General features: G+C 36.9%; 1 protein-coding gene across 8 annotated transcripts in view; it reads left to right on the top strand.

The window, feature by feature from the left end:
* Window positions 1-18,754, top strand: part of OBSL1 (obscurin like cytoskeletal adaptor 1) — a 320,332-nt gene that overhangs the window by 286,018 nt on the left and 15,560 nt on the right. For all 8 annotated transcript variants that reach the window (XM_053698211.1, XM_053698216.1, XM_053698210.1 and 5 more), the window contains 5 exons: window positions 10,917-11,183; window positions 11,887-12,266; window positions 13,766-13,919; window positions 14,619-14,780; window positions 15,395-15,499. In XM_053698211.1, coding sequence (XP_053554186.1) covers window positions 10,917-11,183; window positions 11,887-12,266; window positions 13,766-13,919; window positions 14,619-14,780; window positions 15,395-15,499 — 1,068 coding nt within the window. The remainder of the gene's footprint in view (window positions 1-10,916; window positions 11,184-11,886; window positions 12,267-13,765; window positions 13,920-14,618; window positions 14,781-15,394; window positions 15,500-18,754) is intronic.

Here is an 18,754-nt window from a genome sequence, read left to right as displayed (position 1 = left end):
CCTTAGTAACTTATGTTGGACGACTAAAAAATAAAAAAATAAGATACTCACCAGAATTCCAATACTACTAGAAACGTTTAGGATATGGGATAAAGCAATGATTCATTATCTGCATCTCACTTCTAGGCCATCTCCTTTAACATCTTTGACATCGAACAATGAGCTAAAACTATGTTTATGTCCCACATCCCAACTATTTAATACTCACTTATTGGATTTCCCAATTTTTTGGCTTAAAGACAATGAACAGATAAAATCACATGAAACTTTAATCCAACAAGGTTTTACTTGTTTTAATAACTGGTTCACTGATAGAAAAGTACATGATTACATAAAGAGACACTCCCAGGTCAGAAACATGATCAGACCAATCACGTAATTTGAACAGTTAAGTGTTAGAACTCCTCCAATACATCACACATTGTCACTTGTCTATAAAATGCTTATAACTCCATTACCAGGACACACTCTTTCATATATTGAAAGATGAGAAAAAGATCTAGGATTTTTTATACCATTACAGGCAAGATTAGTTCTTATAAATTATACTCTTAAAACTTCTATATCATCTGCTGCTCTAGAAATAAATTTAAAGATTTTTCATAGATGGTAATACACCCCCCAAAAACTACACAGATTATTTCATAAAATAAAAAATACTTGCTGGCCATGTTGCCGCATAAATAGCAACATGGCTCACATGTGGTGGTGGTGTACCTCTATTCAAAATTTATGGAGATGTATTTTAAATGAAATAGAGGACATACTGGATTCTCAGATCCCACTAGATCCACTGGTATGGTTATTAAATAAACCTCCAAATATAAAATACAAGCCATTCTCCAAACTATTTTTTATTATGACAAAGTTTCTGATTGCCAAAAATTTGAAAACAAAAGAATTACCAACTAGGGAAATGTGGAAACAAAGAGTTACAGAATTATTACATCTAGAATAATTATACTTCCTGAAACAAGACAATATAGGTACTTATGCAGAAATGCTGGAGGCATGGGAATCTTACCTTAGATTTTCTAGTTTACTTCATTTTTTTATCCCCCTTTTTTTAAAATTTAGGGCACAAATTTCGATTTCAAGTATATTAACACTAGTTCATGTAAAGGTAAAATAGTAAACACCAGAGCTTTTTCGAAACTATCCAGTCTGATGAAGGATACATATATTCTTATTTTTATTTCACTGTCACTCTCACTATTTTAAAATATGATTCAGCTGCTATACGTATAATCACTATTTATATGTTATAAATAAGGAGCTGCATCTTTATTTCATGTATATATTTTTTTAGGATCATAATTAAATAAAAATCCTCTTCTTCTTCCAAACCTGATCAGACCAAGCCCTCCTGGAGATCCAACCTTGGAATTAGGGCAAGTAGCCCAAGAAGCCTTTCTCTGAGAACAAATCAGCATTAAGGGTTACCCCGATCCGAGAATGGATCAAGTAGGGGGCAGACTTTTTCATTTTCAGGAGGCTTGGATTTGCGATGTTCCAGATCTTTGGGCGGTGGAAGTGGTCTCTCAGGGATACAAAATAGGTTTCAAATCTCGCCCTCCGAGAGGCAGATTTCTCCTGTTAAGACTGTCAGCAAACCAGGAGAAAAAAGAGGCATTCTTAAACTACATCAGGGATCTCTCTTCTCTAGGAGTGATCGTTCCTGTCCCTCTGGAAGAACAGGGTCAATGATTCTATTCCAACTTGTTCGTGGTTCCCAAGAAGGAGGGACATTTTTTACCTATTCTAGATCTGAAGTGCCTCAACAAATTTCTCAGGGTCCTTCAAAATGGAGACTATTTATCTATTCTCCCTTTAGTTCAAGAGGGTCAGTAAATGACTACCATTGACCTGAAGGAGGCTTACCTTCATGTTCCTATCCAAAAGGATCATTTTCAATTCCTATGGTTTGCCTTTCTAGACAAACACTTCCAATTTGTGGCCCTGCCTTTCGGCCTTGCTACAGCTCCCCAAATATTTACACAGGTTCTAGGAGCTCTTTTGGCAGTAGCCAGATCTCAATGACTTGTGGTAGTGCCTTATCTGGACATATATCTTGGTTCAGACGCCATCTTTTCATTTAGCAAGATCCCATTCGGATTCTCTGTTGTTGATTCTCCGCTCTCTTGGGTGGATAGTGAATCTGGATAAAAGTTCATTGGTAACAAATACCAGGGTCTGTTTTCTGGGGATGATCATAGACGTGATCTCAATGAAGATTTTCTTAACGTCATCTGTCAGGCACAGTGTATGGAAGTAATTGGTCCCATGGTGGCTTCTATGGACATTATTCCTTTTGCTTGTTTCCATCTGAGATCTCTACAGTTATGCATGCTCAGACAATGGAACAGAGACCATTCGGACCTCTCTTAGAGGATAGTCCTAGACATACTGATGAGAACCACTTGGTGGCTCTCTTCGGAACATCTGTCCCAAGGCACATGCTTCTTGAGACCATCCTGGGAGATTGTGACTATGGATGCCAGCCATTCCGGCTGGGGAGCAGTTTGGGGTCCTTTAAGACCTCAAGGAACCTGGACTCAGGTGTAATCTGCTCTTCCAATAAATATTTTAGAATTAAGAGAAATTTGCAATGCCCTTATAGCTTGGCCTCAACTGAGTTCGGTCCGGTTTATCAGATTTCAATCGGACAACATCACATCAGTGGCTTATATCAACCATCAGGGAGGAACAAGCAGTTCCTTAGTGATGGAGTAGGTGTCTTGCATCCTTCAGTGGGCGGAATCTCACAACTGCCTCATGTCTGCCATTTACATCCCAGGTGTGGACAACTGGGAGGCAGATTACCTGAGCAGGCAGACATGTTACCCAGCTAAGTGGGCTCTTCATCCCCTGGTTTTCTCAATGATAACTCTCAGGTGGGGGTTCCGGAGTTGGACCTGATGGCATCTCGTCTAAATCCAAGCTTCCCAGATACGGATCTAGATTAAGGGATCCGCAAGCAGTTCTGGTGGACACTCTAGTGGTTCCTTGGGATTTCGGTCTGATTTACCTTTTCCCTCCATTTGCCTTCCTGCCTCGGGTGATAGCCCGTATCAAACAGGAGCAGGCTTTGGTGATTCTAATTGCTCCAGCTTAGCCTCGCAGAATTTGGTTTGCGGACCTGGTAAAGATGTCATCCTTTCCCCCGTGGAAATTACCGCTGAGGAAGGATCTTCTACTTCAGATTCCTTTTCTACATTTAAATCTAGATTCTCTGAAGCTGACTGCATGGAGATTAAATGCCTAATCTTGTCTAGACAAGGTTTTTCTGAAAAGGTTATTGACTCATTGATCCAGGCTCGTAAGCCGGTAACTCGCAAAATATACCATAAGGTTTGGCACACATACCTTTACTGGTGCGAATCTCTGGGTTTTCCTTGGCATAAGGTGAAAGCTCCCCGTATTCTGTCTTTTCTCCAGGAAGGGTCTGGAGAAGGGTTTGTCAGTCAGTTCCCTGAAAGGTCAGATTTCTGCCCTTTCTGTTCTGTTACATAAATGTTTGGCCGACTTACCAGATGTTCAGTCATTTGTTCAGGCCCTGGTCAGAATCAGGCCTGTGTTTAAACCTGTTCTTCTGGTTCTGCAGCAGGCTCCATTTGAGCCTATGCACTCTGTTGATATTAAGTTGTTTTGGAAAGTTTTGTTTTTTACTAGCTATTTCTTCTGCTCCTAGAGTCTCAGAACTTTCGGCTCTACAATGTTACACCCCTTATCTTATTTTGCATGTGGATAAGGCGGTCCTTTGTACCAAATTGTGATTTCTTCCTAAGGAGGTTTCAGACCGAAATATCAATCAGGAAATTGTTGTTCCTTTGTTCTGTCCTAATCCTTCTTCTCAGAAAGAACGTCTGTTACACAACCTGGATGTAGTTCGTGCTCTAAAATTCTATCTCCAGACTACTAAAGATTTTATGCAATCTTTTGCCCTTTTTGTTGTGTTTTCTGGCAAACGTAAGGATCAGAAGGCCACGTCTACTACTCTTTCCTTTTGGTTGAGGAGTGTAATTTGGTTGGCTTATGAGACAGCTGGACAGCATCCTCCTGAGAGAATTACAGCTCATTTAACTAGGGTAGTTTTTTCCTCCTTGGCCTTCTGTGGACAAATTTGCAAGGCGGCCACTTGGTCCTTGTTACATACTTTCTCAAAATTTTACAAATTTAATGTTTTTGCCTCAGCTGAGGCTTCCTTTGGGAAAAAGGTTCTTCAATCGGTGGTGCCCTCAGTTTAGGTCCGCCTGTCTTGTCTTCTCCTTTGCCCTTTCCATTATGTGTCCTCTAGCTTGGCTATTGGTTCCCACTAGTAATTAGAATGAATCCGTAGACTCTCCATACCATTAAAAAGGAAACAAAATTGATACTTACCTAATATATTATGTTCTTTCCTGGCATTGAGAGTCCACTACCTGCCCTTTTCTAAATTCAAGACGGCTTCTTATTTTTGTTACCTCTATACCCTTTGTGTCCTCTTCTCTTTCCATATTCCATCTGCTGAATGATTGAGGTATTAAGCAGGAGGAATGCTTAAAGCTTTGCTGGGGGGGGGGGGGTTGCCTCCTCCTGGTGGCCAGGAGTAGAATTCCCACTAGTAATTAGAATAGATTTGTGGACTCTCCATGCCAGGAAAGAAAATAATTTATCAGGTAAGCATACATTTTGTTTTTAATTTTCTGCCGTCTCCTAATAGATGTGGAATTAATTAATTAAACAGGTAAAACCAACATCTTGTGCTATCTCTTTAAACATGTAGATATTTATCCGTAAGTATAAGTCTTGTATTAACAAGTTGTGTCTTTTCATATGTGATGTCAATACTTTCCGTTTTTTTATTCTTGTATTATGTTGACCTGATATTCAAATGTCTAATAATCTATACTAAAATATATTATTCTATCACAGTCATAAGCAACATCCTACTGTCTCCATAGCAGATGCTTTAAAAAGGCTAAATGAACTATGAAGACACAGATTAAGTGCATTAGCTTTGGGTAGCTGTCTGTTCTCTGGTGAATATGATGTTCAAGTTCCCATCCTTGGGCCTTAAACAGTAAAGGCTCTTCTTAAAGCAGTCTAAAAAATGTGTGATAATTAGTGGAAGCATACTGCCAAAATACCAAAGTTAAAATACTACAAAATAATGGGAGGTCACAGGAATGCTGTTATATTGGTCAAAGTTTAAGCATTAGAATATGATAACAGGAGACCATAGCAGTTAAACACAGGAGACCCCTGGCTGCACTGATAACGACACTTTGCCCCTCTGCACTTCTATCCCAACATAGTGACTCAAATTCTGGACAGCTGCTCAGTGGACAGTAAAAACAGTGTGAGCCCCACAGAAAGCATAGATTTTAGCACACTTTGTAGACAGCAGGGTTAGTGGGAAGCCCAGCTTTAGGTATAACATAGGGCAGTAGCGGACCTACTCAACAGATGGCCCTGGTGCAAAAATATTTTTGGACCCCCCAAAAGGTAACTCTGTATAATGATTTTGAGGATAGATAGATAAATAGGTAGCTACACCTGAAACGTGCACTAATAAAAAGGCTCACCTGTATTAGGATTGCACGCATTCTACACAAACCTATTTATAGACTGACTGCTGTGGGGCCCCCCAGTCCTTGGTCCCCGGTGCCACTGCACCTGCTGCACCAAGGGTAGTTCTGCCCTTGACACAGGGACTTGGCAGCAGAGAAGGTACAAAAATGAGCAGCCTGTTGCAGGCTGGACTTTCAATCTGCTTCCTCACTGGCAGTGCTCATGGAAATGGCAACACTTCCCAAGTTATCTTTTGTAAACTTGAGATTGATACGTTGACAGTTTTATATAAAATAGTTACTAGGTTATTCCATGCTATAATGCAATGAGCAGCATTATTAATGTTCAGCGCACATCACTCAGTATTAATACACATTATAAAATAGAACTGCATCTCTATTTACATTTCAGGATAGATCAATTATGTCTCGCTCTTTAACCTACTTCAGTGAGATCAGGTTGTGCACATTAAGGGCTAGATTAATTTGTATAATGCCTATTATGAATTGAAAGTAAACGCGTTAGATTGAGCACAATCAAATTTAACATGCATCAGGTTAGTGCGACTGAAGACCTCATGTTAAGGTTTAGGGATAGAAAAAGAAGTTGCACCAAACACAACATAAATACACTACAACATACAGTTACATTCCTAAAATCTGATAAAAAAATATTCTGTTGGGCCACCTGCTACAAATATTATTTAAAGAGATATTATATATGAAGGGGCAAGTATATTATATTACTCTAGGGCAAGGGTATCAAGCTTAAAGTACCTTGGGGGCCACTGGCAAAGTTTGCTTCTCCCACTGATTAAGTGCTCTGACTGTTGCAATCAGCCAATGTGAGTTCAATCCTATTGGCTGATTGCATCAGCCAATAGGATTTTTTAACCTTTAATTCCGATTGGCTGATAGAATTCTATCAGCCAATCGGAATTCAAGGGACCCATCTTGGATGACGTCCCTTAAAGGAACGTTCATTCTTCACTCACCGTGGAAAGAAGAGGTTGCTCCTCGCGGGATGTCTTGAAGATGGAACCGTTCCGCGCCGGATGGATGAAGATAGAAGATGCCATCTGGATGAAGACTTCTGCCCCGTTGGATGAAGAATTTGGCACCCTTGGATGAAGACTTCTGCTGGCTTCGCTGAGGACTTTTGCTGCTTCGTTGAGGATGGATGTCGGGTCTTTAAAAACTATAAGTGGATCTTCGGGGGTTAGTGTTAGGTTTTATTAAGAGTTTATTGTGTGGGTTTTATTTAGGGTTTGGACGGAAAAAGAGCTAAATGCCCTTTTAAGGGCAATGCCCATCCAAATGCCCTTTTCAGGGCAATGGTGAGCTTAGGTTTATTTAGATAGGGTTTTATTCGGGGGGTTTGGTTGTGTGGGTGGTTGTTTGTATTTTTTTTTACAGGTAAAAGAGCTGATTTCTTTGGGGCAATGCCCCAGCAAAAGGCCCTTTTAAGGGCTATTGGCAGTTTAATTTAGGCTAGGGGGGGGGTTTATTTTGGGGGGCTTTTTATTTTGATAGGGCTATTAGATTAGGTGTAATTAGTTTAAATATTTGATAATTTATTTTTTTATTTTGTGTAATTTAGTGTTTTTTTTTGTAATTTAGTTAATTGTATTTAATTAATGTAATTGGTTTAATTGTAGTGTAAGGTTAGGTGTTAGTGTAACTCAGGTTAGATTTTATTTTACAGGTAAATTTGTATTTATTTTAGCTAGGTAGTTAGTAAATAGTTAATAACTATTTACTAACTAATCTACCTAGTTAAAATAAATGCAAACTTAGCTGTGAAATTAAAATAAAACCTAGCTTAGGGTTTATTTTATAGGTATTTAGTTTTAAATAGGAATTATTTATTTAATGATAGTATTTTTTATTAAGATTTATTTTAATTATGTTAAAAGTTAGTGGGTGTTAGGGTTAGACTTAGGGTTCGGTTTAGGGGTTTATAACTTTAGTATAGTGGCGGCGATTTTGGGGGGAGCAGTTAGGGGTTAATAACAGTAATGTAGGTTGCGGCAATGTTAGGGACAGCAGATTAGGGGTTAATAATATTTAACTAGTGTTTGCAATGCGAGAGTGTGGCGGTTTAGGGGTTAATATGTTTATTATACTGGCGGCGATGTCCGGAGCGGCAGATTAGGGGTTAATAATTTTATTTTATTATTTGCGATGCGGGAGGGCCTCGGTTTAGGGGTTAATAGGTAGTTTATGGGTGTTAGTGTACTTTTTAGCACTTTAGTTATGAGTTTTATGCTACAACTACTGACTTTCAGTTTACAGTATGGATTTAGTAGTTATAGGCTGTACCACTCACTTTTTGTTCGGAAACTCGTAATACCGGCGCTATGGAAGTCCCATTGAAAAAGGACTTTTTGAAAGCTGCTTTATCACTCATACCGCAAAACTCGCAATCTAGGCGATATTTTGCAATATTTTCAAGATTTATATTCTGATAACACAATAAATACACAAATTAAAGATACATTTTGGAAAAATATTCAGACCCCAAAGATAGATAGAAGTAAATTATATAACTTGAATGCCCCTATTTCTTATAAAGAAGTTATTGATGCCATTAATAAAGCAGCAGCTAATAAAGCGGCTGGACCAGAACAGATCACGGCTGAATAATATAAAATATTATCAGTAGACATTGCCCAAACGCTTGTCATATTATTCAATAAATATAATTTTGAAGGCACTCCTTGCTCTAGATATTTTACCTCATTGTTAATATCTTTAATTTTGATAAAAAAACAAAGACCCAGAAGAGATCGGTTCTTACAGACCGATCTTACTATTAAATAGTGATTATAAGATGAGTATCTTAGCAAACAGGATTAAATCAGTTATCGATCCCCTTATATATAAGGATCAGGTCGGCTTTATGCCTAGCAGAATCTCCTCTCGTAATTTGAGGAAACTTAAATTGATATTAAATAGCTACCAATTACATACACAGAAAACAAAAGGGTCGGATGCAGCAATAATCTCTATAGACATGGAGAAGGCCTTTGATTCCATCATTTGGGACCATCTGTTTACAGCATTACCAAAGTAAGGAGTCGAAGGACCCTTCTTGAACTTTATTTGTTTAATTTATAATTATTATTTTAAAATAATTCTGATTAACGATTATCTCTCAGCTAATTTTTTGCTACTTAAGGGTTCAAGACAAGGGTGCCCACTCTCCCCTTACTTATTTAACTTGGCCTTAGAGCCTTTAGCAATATTTCTGAGGAAAGAGATTGACAGGATTAAATTGAGGACAAGAAAGGCCTCGACTCTACTATATGCGGATGACTTATTAGTCCTAATGACAAATACTGGAAAAAATATCCCAGTATTAACCCAAATATTACAGGACTTTAGTGCCTTTTCAGGCCACAAGGTAAACACACCCAAAACTGATTTTTTTTTTGGCCAAGCAAACAAAAAGACTCATGCCAAACTTGTCAGTTTAAAGAGGCAAAAGATGCTTTTATATACTTGGGTATTAAATTATCCAAGAATATCAACAAGTGGTATGAGCTTAATTATCCCCCAATTTTTCATAAAATAAAACATGATCTGGAAAATTGGGCAAACATCAAATTAACTTTAACAGGCAAAATTAATTTAATAAAAATGGTGATATTCCCTAAATTACTATATTTAATGCAAAACCTCCCAATAATGTTAAAACGAAAGGATTTAATGCATTTAAACAGATATGTATACAATTATTATGGGGGGGGGGGAAACGGAAGGCTATTGCATTTAATAAACTTTCATTATTTAGATATGATGGGGGATTTGCACTACCAGATATTGAAATATATAACCTAATAGGTATTGGAAAGACCACTATGGACTGATTAACTGGAAAAGATTATTATGCAGTTTATTCTTAGAAATCTTAGTGCAGCCATACTCACTTAGGGATCTTCTTCACTGTTCCCCTAATAAATGGCCTATTAAAGTTAAACAATTACCTGTTATTCAAAATGTGATTGTGGCCTGGCAAAGAATATTGAAAATCCTAGATATTAACCCATGTTATTCTAAATATTTAACTACTACTGGTAATCCTAATTTTACTCCAGCATTAAATTCCAAAATTTTCAAAGACTGGGCCTCAAAAGGGCTAGAATATATACATCAGTTTAGAGATAAAGGGTCACAGAGACGTCAAACAAGAATTTGGTATTCCGAATAGAGAATTTTTTGCCTTCTTACAGGCCCGACACTATGTTCAGGAAATTGTGTATAATAGTGTAGAAGAGGAAACCTGGCTTATTCTAGAACCTGCACTGAATCTATTCAAGGCAGGCAAATACTCTATCTCTCTACTATATAAAATAGTTATGAGCTCCCGTGGACAAGTGAATGTGGACAAAATAGCAGACGCCTGGCAGATTCTACCGGAAACCATCTCCAAAGGTTTTAAACTTGCACACTAAACTTATAAACAGAATATAAGTTACACCAAACATCAAGGCCAGATGGAATAACTCAGGCGCTCATTGGGGCATATTTATCAAGCTCCGATTGGAGCTTGATGCCCCGTGCCCCGTGCCAGAAACAGCAGTTATGAAGCAGCGGTCACAAAGACCGCTGCTCCATAACCTGCCCGCCTGCTCTGAGCAGGCGGACACACATCGCTGGAAATCAACCCGATCGTACTCGATTGGCCGCGAGTCAGCAGGGGGCGGCGTTGCACCAGTAGCTCTTGTTTACGTAATAGGGATGGAAAACTGAGGACCAGAAATTGTATGTTTTTGTTTTTCCTTTTTTTTCCATAGAGAGCTGACTACAGCAGGATATTTCTGTACAGGTGGCCCTCGTTTTACAACGGTTCAATTTACACCGTTTCAGAATAACAACCTTTTTTTCCAGTCATGTGACTGCTATTGAAAAGCATTGAGAAGCAGTGCATTTATTAAAATAGCCCGTAGGTGGAGCTGTCCGCTTGTGTTGCAGCAAAGCCAAGCAAGCTGAAATTAATCAGTTTAACCAGACCTGAGCTATCAAGCAGATTTCAAAGGAACAAGTCCAGATTGGAATGCATAGAAAGAACTGTTTGCAGAAAAATGCAAGTGAAGTCTGTGTTGTGTGATTATTTTATTAGGTTTATAATGCTGTTTAGCAAATGTTTCTGTTCATTTAACTTAGTTTAATTATATATTCTGTGTTGTGTGATTATTTTATTAGGTTTATAATGCTGTTTAGCAAAAAAATTTGTTATTTCTAGCTCTTATTGAATTTCTGTGCCTTTGATTTTACATGGCAAAACTACTTTGTATGTTGTAATCCTGTTTCATTTATTTGTCTTTCATGTTATGCCTCTACATTATCTCTCTTGTACAGAAGCACAGGTGCTTTTTGTACAAGGATTGCAGGATACAGAAGTGGAAGAAGAATGTGATGTGACTCTGCAAGTGCAGGTGACTACTGAGAGAGCAGAGGTTCACTGGGTGAAGCAAGGAGTTGTGATCCAGCCAAGCAGTAAATTTACACTACAGCAGTCTGGCTGCATTCATTCACTCACTATTCACGGTGCCCAGTCATCTGACAAAGGTCGCTATAGTTGTGAGAGTCTACATGACCGAACGGATTGCCGGCTGAATGTGATTCGTACGTACCAATTCATTAGGTTTAGAATGTTTATTACACTAGCCCACAAAGTAATTAAAAAGTGCTGTATAAAATATATACTATAGTCAGATCAAGTTAGTAGAAGCTACAGAAAACTTGCAGCGCGAGTCTTTCATACATACCCTATTCACTGTCAGCGGCTGCTCAATCTCCAGATCAAAGACAGTTCCTCCCTGCCTCATGATGCACTACCTCAGTACAATATCAGGTTATCCATTCTTTTATTAGGCTCTAAAGGCAATGGTTCATGCAGTCAGAATGTTCATTATGTATATAGAATATATTATGGAGTAGATCACAGTCCTTTAAAACAGCTTATCAAATGTTACAAAAATCCCATTAGACTTTAATGGCGAATTTTGTAGATAACCCATTAGATAAATGAAGTATAGGGCTGCCATATATCTCACTGTTATTTAACTCTTAGTCTAGGCCTGATTATAAATTGCTGTCATGTATCCCCTTGTGTAAGCATGCCAGCTATTACTGTTCAGTAATCCCTTTGTCTATAGTCTACATATAGCACTGTTACCTATCTTCTCGTTTACCCCAACATCTGTCAAATAATCCTATCATTAAACTGCCATTTATTACTAAGCTAATGTGATATTTGGTATATTTTATTTATTTTCATAGTGAAGGCTATATTTCTGGTCACACTACTTTTTTTTTTACCCCACAGCCCAAAGTATATCTGTGAGAAAGGAACTGAGGGATGTAACATGTATGGAGGGAAGCAACGTGGAGTTTTCAGTTGAGCTGTCCCATGAGGGCTTGGTTGGAGAATGGTGGAAAGGTGGTGTCCGTCTGACTTCTGATGACAATTGTACGATAAAATCCAGTGGACGACAGCATTTTCTGTACCTTTCTTATCTAGCTATTCCTGACTCTGGTGTTATTGCATTCACAACGGACACCCTGCGGACCACTGCACAATTAACAGTCAGAGAGCATCCTCTGGTCATCACACAACCCCCCCAGGACTTTGTAGTTAATGAGTCTGGAGCAGCAACATTCCAGTGTGAGGTGTCCAAACAAGAGGCTGTAGTGACATGGAGCAAGGTAAGACTGAAGTATTTTCAAAAACTCATGGAACATCAAGAGATATAGACAGGCGATACAAAGATTTAGATAGTGATCCAAGTAGCAGAATTCTACATAAGTATTAATGGAGAGATTAATAGAGAGATGTTTTGTAATGAATCCTTTCAAAGAAATAAAGTGAAATAAAGCGTTAAAGGGACAGAAAAGTCAAAACTAAACATAAATGGATTGGATAGAGCATGACATTTAAAAAAAAAATCCAAATGTACTTATATTATGATTTTTTCTTAGTTTTCTTGGTATCCTTTGTTAAAGATTAATCATTGTTGAGCTCAGGAGCGTGCACGTGTCTAGCCACCTGGCAGCAGTGTTTCAACAATATTTATAGGGATGTTATATATAGTTGCAAACACTGCTGTCATAGACTGCTATAATAGTGCTCTCTCCTGAGCTTCTATCAGCCGCCTACCTAGGTTTACTCTTCAACAACATGTACCAAGAGAACAAAGTAAATCAGATAATAGAAGTAAATTGGAAAGTTGTTTAACATTGCATGCTCTATCTAAATCATGAACATTTCATTTTGAATTTTCTATCTCTAAGGGAACGGTATACACCAATTCTCCTATAACTGCATGTTATAGACACTTCTATAAAGAAGAATATGCACAGATACTGATCTAAAAATCCAGCATAAAACCTTTTAAAAACTTACTTAGAAGTTTCCAGTTTAGCACTGTTGATTAGGTTAGGCTGGGACACCCATTAAAAGGGGTAGAGAAAGCAGGAAGAGCAGACATGCCCCCCTCCCCTGCATATGAAAAGACCCATTACACAAACAGGAAAAAGCAGGAAACTTCAGTCTACATCGAAAACTTTGGGGCTTAGTTAGGAGTCTGAAAATCAGCACAATGTTATTAAAATATAAACAAAACTATACATTGATACAAACACACTACCAGATGGGCTATATAAATGGATAATCTCCAAAACATGTATGCAAAGAAAAATCTAGTGTACAATGTCTCTTTAAGGCAAAATGAGAACAAGTTTGTACTAAAAGCTTTGCAGGGAATGAGAAACAGGCAAGTGACATGGGAAGAATAAGCACTACTTGTCATGCTGCCATTCATATAATCAATTTAATATAATTAGTCAAAAGCATTTGGAGCATCCATAGTGTTAGAGAAGAAAGAAATAGGATATTAATGCAACATGGAATCCAATAGTATGCTGGGCTGTGTAGCAAAGTGCCATAAAGAAAAGGGGGACAGTAGCTTATGTTTTACTTTACATCAGCACCACATACCCAATGCAAGCTCTAGGCGTGAGCACATGATGAAGATATTGGCCTTATCGTGTGATCTCTAGCAGCAACTGGCCCACAGTAGTATGCCGGGACTGTACACCCATAACATACTTCTGGCTAGCAGGTCCCTTTAACGGATTAAAGACCAAGTTGATATGAGTTATAGTATAGCTATATGTTTAACTAAGTGATTGTGTAACTGCTGCAGGATGGTGTCCAGCTCACGCAAACCTCCTCTTGCCGTATGTTCTCTGTGGGTCGACGCAGAATCTTACAGCTGAGCCACTGTGGGCCTCAGGATGCTGGCACTTACATTTGTCATTTAGAGGAGATCAGTGCATCTGCTACTCTACGTGTCCTAGGTGAGTTCAACAAATCTGCTATATAGTGTAATAATTTAATAGCAAATAATATTTAATACATTTACACATAGAACACAATGTGATAGATAGATGTGCATCTACCACTAAATTTACAAGGATGACTAGATTGTTGTGTGACTCCCAATTACCCACATATTTTGTAAGAAAAATGGCTTCTTCTGATGCCCTTCTGTTTATTCGATGGGTTATCTCAGGGGTTTTTTAAATTTCCATTCCAATCCATTGCTCAACACACTGATAACCCACATATTAACCCTTTTCTAATGCATTCAACTCAAGTTAACACCCCTTGCACACTGCTGTTTCAGTCTATTAGAAAACACATTTACAGACATATGTCAAAGGATTTTTGGACTTTTTTTTAAGCGACACAGATACATTCTGCACTATTACAGTGGCCCAAAGTAACAGAAACAGGTGATTCAGCACAAGAGTGTGAGAATGTTGTTAGACAATACTAATAAACTCAAATGTCCTTACATTCAGCACAAGTGGATGACACTGACAAAATTCATAGTAACTTAGACCCCATCTCCATAAATTCTGAGCAACCTACAATATGACTTTATCCAGATGTTACTTGGAATTCTATATGCCTGTATTTAACTAATGCATTATTGTGTAAACCCATTATTTCTGGGCTCATTACTCACTGTAAGAAGATTTCTGTTTTCACAGAGCAAGAACCTCAGATGTTGAAGGATTTGCAGGATTTGGAGATAGTGGAGAATGAGAATGCTGTTTTTACCTGTGAAGTGTCCTGTGCTGAAGCAAAAGGGGAATGGTTCAAAAATGGAGAGAAAATCAAAGTTACAAGCACAACCAAAATTCGTCAAGAAGGTGACTCAGTTGGCTCTGGTTCTGTAAAATGCATGCAGGCAGAAAAAGCTACAGTTAAAATAAAGGGAGAAATTTACCAAGCAACTTGAACCCCTTGCAGTGCGGCTTTCTCTTGTGAGCAAGCAAACTGCTATTTAAGATGAGTCCTATCTCCTCCACAATATCAGAAGTGACCAAGTTAAAACTTCCCGGAGTGATCTATCTGTGATGATTGACATGTTCTGCTCTTGTGTAATTGGTTGAACAAGAGCAGGAGGTGGGATTGCACAAGTAATTTCTTGAGCAATTATAAATTTAAGCAGCACATCCTGCATTGATGCCCACTAACATGGGTGGACAGGTTCCATACCTGAAATAATTGTCCACCCACATGTTCATAAACATAGCAGTGAAGAATATAGTATATTGCAAAAAATGCTTCTATTGAAAATGCAAATTTATGGATGTTTCAATTTTTAATGTTATGTCTATTGTAAAAAGTACAAACAATATGAATTAATTAATGAATTAATTGAAATGCCCCATACTGTATCTATCCGTTTCATTTTCATTGTTCTGTTGGCATTGGTACACAAATCCCTGTTACGTATTAATCTTTGCTACTTTACCACCAGGAAGAAAGCATTTCCTGTTAATATGTGGGGCACAATGTGAAGACTCGGGAGAAGTTACCTGCATAGTCAGAAGAGCAGAATCAAGAGCTAAGCTACGAGTAACAGGTAGGATATCATATAATATTAGTATGTTTTATAGAATATTGCTTTGTTCTTTAGTCATGTCTTTATATATAGATATATGGTTCCTCTATTTTACCAGGGTTTTGTCCATAAGGTAATTATGGGTAAGTAACATTTATTCAGTAATGTCTTGCAGTAGCTGTAAAAATACCAAGAGGCATAGCTTATAGTAGTTACTACAAACATACAGTATAATTTAGATGTGCTTTTCAGGTTCACAGTAAAAACAATATACAGCCAAGCATTAAACCCTAGAAATAACTGTTGCTAATACTAGAAATGATATGGATGTTATAAGAATCATATTATTTGTAAATATATATATATATACACACAAGTTTAAAAAAATTCTTGTTACAAAGATTATGGGGTCAATCACAATCCATTTTTTAAAAAGACTTTTCGACACCCTTTTCAAGACCAGTTTTGACTTTTTCCAATCCGACACTTTGAGGCACTTGATAAAGCCCTGGAATGGCATTTTGGACATCTTTGCAACTATTGCAAGACTAGTAGGAAACATTCTATTATATCGTGCATGTGCAATACACTCTGAAATGGCCCCAGGAGACATTTTAGAGGTGTATTAACATACATAGTATCAATTCAAAAGCTTGATCCATTAATATTGTATAGGCTGTTACACATTTACATAAGTATAGCTTCAATTACATATTTACATGTGTTATGTATGTGATATCCTACACAGATAAGGGAAGCTACAAATGGTATGTAGTAATCTCTTTCTGGTATTATTTGATTCTAAGTCACACTTGCACTGTCGTGATTGTCACTAACAGTACAGGCATCTTTATAACTGGCCATTAAAACAGGAATTGGGCAATAACATATTGTTATCCGATTCCATCCTCACCACCTCTGAATGCCATTTTGTATCTTGGAATGATTGCTCTATATGGTCACTTTTAATTTATTACAGGTATTGTTTTTTCTTTTTTACAGTTTTTACATTTATTATATATCAAAGCACTGTTTCTGGTTTGGTATGATCTGAAAACAAGACGGAGACTACGAGTTTCTATTACATGGACTTAATTTTAACAATACTAAAACTGTAAAGCATAAACCCACTCCCTCGCAACACAGTTAATAGAAAAGAGGATGTTAAAATGAGATAACGCCTTCGTAAATGGGGTTTTTATATGGGAAAAACAATAAATGTAAGCATTGTAAAAAATAATTCCTGTTACAAATCAAAAGTGACAATATAACCATTGAGCAATCATGCCAATTATGCCCATCATGGAAAAATACAAATGACATTCAGATGGTTTAGCAGTGGTGAGGATGAAATTGGATTACAATAGGTTAATCTCACACATGCAATTTAACATTTCCTTAAACAGTGAACAAAGCGGTTAATTCAAAATCCTTTTACTTCAACCTTAAAAGGTGTGAAAGAGCTATTGTATCTGTTTTGGGTGACCTCCCAGTTTCTATACCAAAAACTGGTACTTAACACAAACTTTTGGGAACTTTTTTGTTGAAAAGGCATTTGCAGCTGCTGCCTATTAATTCACTAATCTATTGTGCATTGTGATCACTTGGAAGACATGATGATCAATTCAGCCAGAAAGCAAATAAAAATTAAAAAAAATTGGAGCCAATTACCACTAGATTGTGATTGGCTATTTTGTGTTATAATAATAATATGCAACATGCATATATAAGGATAAAAGATTGGTAAGTATTCCCAGGTAACATTGTGTGCCTCATGCCAATTTTGATGTTATAAAGGAACAACTCCTTTTAAAAAAAAAAATCTAATATTAATAAAGAGGCGTTTTTGGTTTAGTGCAAACACAACAGTCCCTATAAGCCACTCTTTTTTTAAACTATGGGGTTTAATGTGTAGAAAATGCAAATATCATTATCTATAATCCTAACAATATTTTTTTCAATGTTGTATTTGTTCTTCGTTTCTTTTCTTTATCACATATAGTCTAAAAATAAACATAGTTATTTGGTCAATTCAAAGCTTGGAACAAGGACACTAAGCACATAAGAAAGATAATTTCTGTGTATATTGCTATATGCAAGACTAAACTAAAATGGCAATAAATCCTATTGGTTAACCTGGACTTATTTTGCAAACTCCATTATTTTCCCCCATTGCAAACTCCATTATCTTAAATATACCCAAACACAACTGCCAAGAACAGTAATCACACCTTGACACCTAAGTACAACCTACCTACTGCAATCCTCCTACAGGAATAAAAACTACCTGACACCTAAGTACTGCTCAGAAAATATACTCTACCAGCCCCTCTTTTATCTAAGAAGTTCCCAATACAATGGTTCACAAAATAACATTAAAAAAAATCCAAAAAACGTAATAACCCCTCTTTAAAATCTAAGTTCCCTTATATATTCCCCATATCCAAACCTCCAACACAATTGCCAACATGCCAAGATTAAACAAAAATAAGAACAATTAAGGAATGTAAAAGTGTACAGCATTTTATTAATGTGATTCAATGCATATCACCTACCTGTATCAAGCTCATGAGTGGTAGTGTACTTTTATTATAATTATTGTAAGTAAATTACCTTAGCTCCCTATGTTTACTCTTCCTGACTGTGAACTGGTCCTTTTGTGATCCCTCTGTAGTTTAAGGCTGACTTGAGGCTGGTTTAAAGAGTTTATATTAGCTTTAATGTGTTGCTGTAAAATGGAGGTTTGCTTGAGCAATGTGACCAGTAGGGATGGGTGAATGTTTCTAAAAATTTGAAATTTAAAATTAGTTTTGATGCATTCTTTCGTTCGAATTCATTTTCCGTTTTTTCAATAACATTTGAAAATATTCGTTCGAATAATAGAATGTTTAGCTATGTATTTTATATCACATTCAATTTTGAAATGTAATATTCAAATTTGAATGTGATATTCGAATTCTAATGTAACATTCAAATTTGAAATAGTATTTCTAGTATACAACTGTGTTTTATAAATGTAATGTTCGAATTTGAATAATACATTAGAATTTGAATGTGACATTTAAATTTGAAATAGTATTTATAGTCTAATACTGTGTTTTATAAATGTAATTTTCTAATTTGAATGTCACATTCGAATTCAAATGTCACATTCAAATTCAAAATAGTATTTCTAGTCTACAACTGTGTTGTATAAATGTAATATTCGATTTCGAATGTCACATTCAAATTCGAATGTAGCATTCAAATTCAAAATAGTATTTCTAGTCTACATCT

The sequence above is a fragment of the Bombina bombina genome, chromosome 1, assembly GCF_027579735.1.
Source record: "Bombina bombina isolate aBomBom1 chromosome 1, aBomBom1.pri, whole genome shotgun sequence".
Lineage (NCBI taxonomy): Eukaryota > Metazoa > Chordata > Amphibia > Anura > Bombinatoridae > Bombina > Bombina bombina.
The sequence above is the reverse complement of the archived record's forward strand: the minus strand, read 5'-3'. Positions and strand labels throughout refer to the sequence as shown.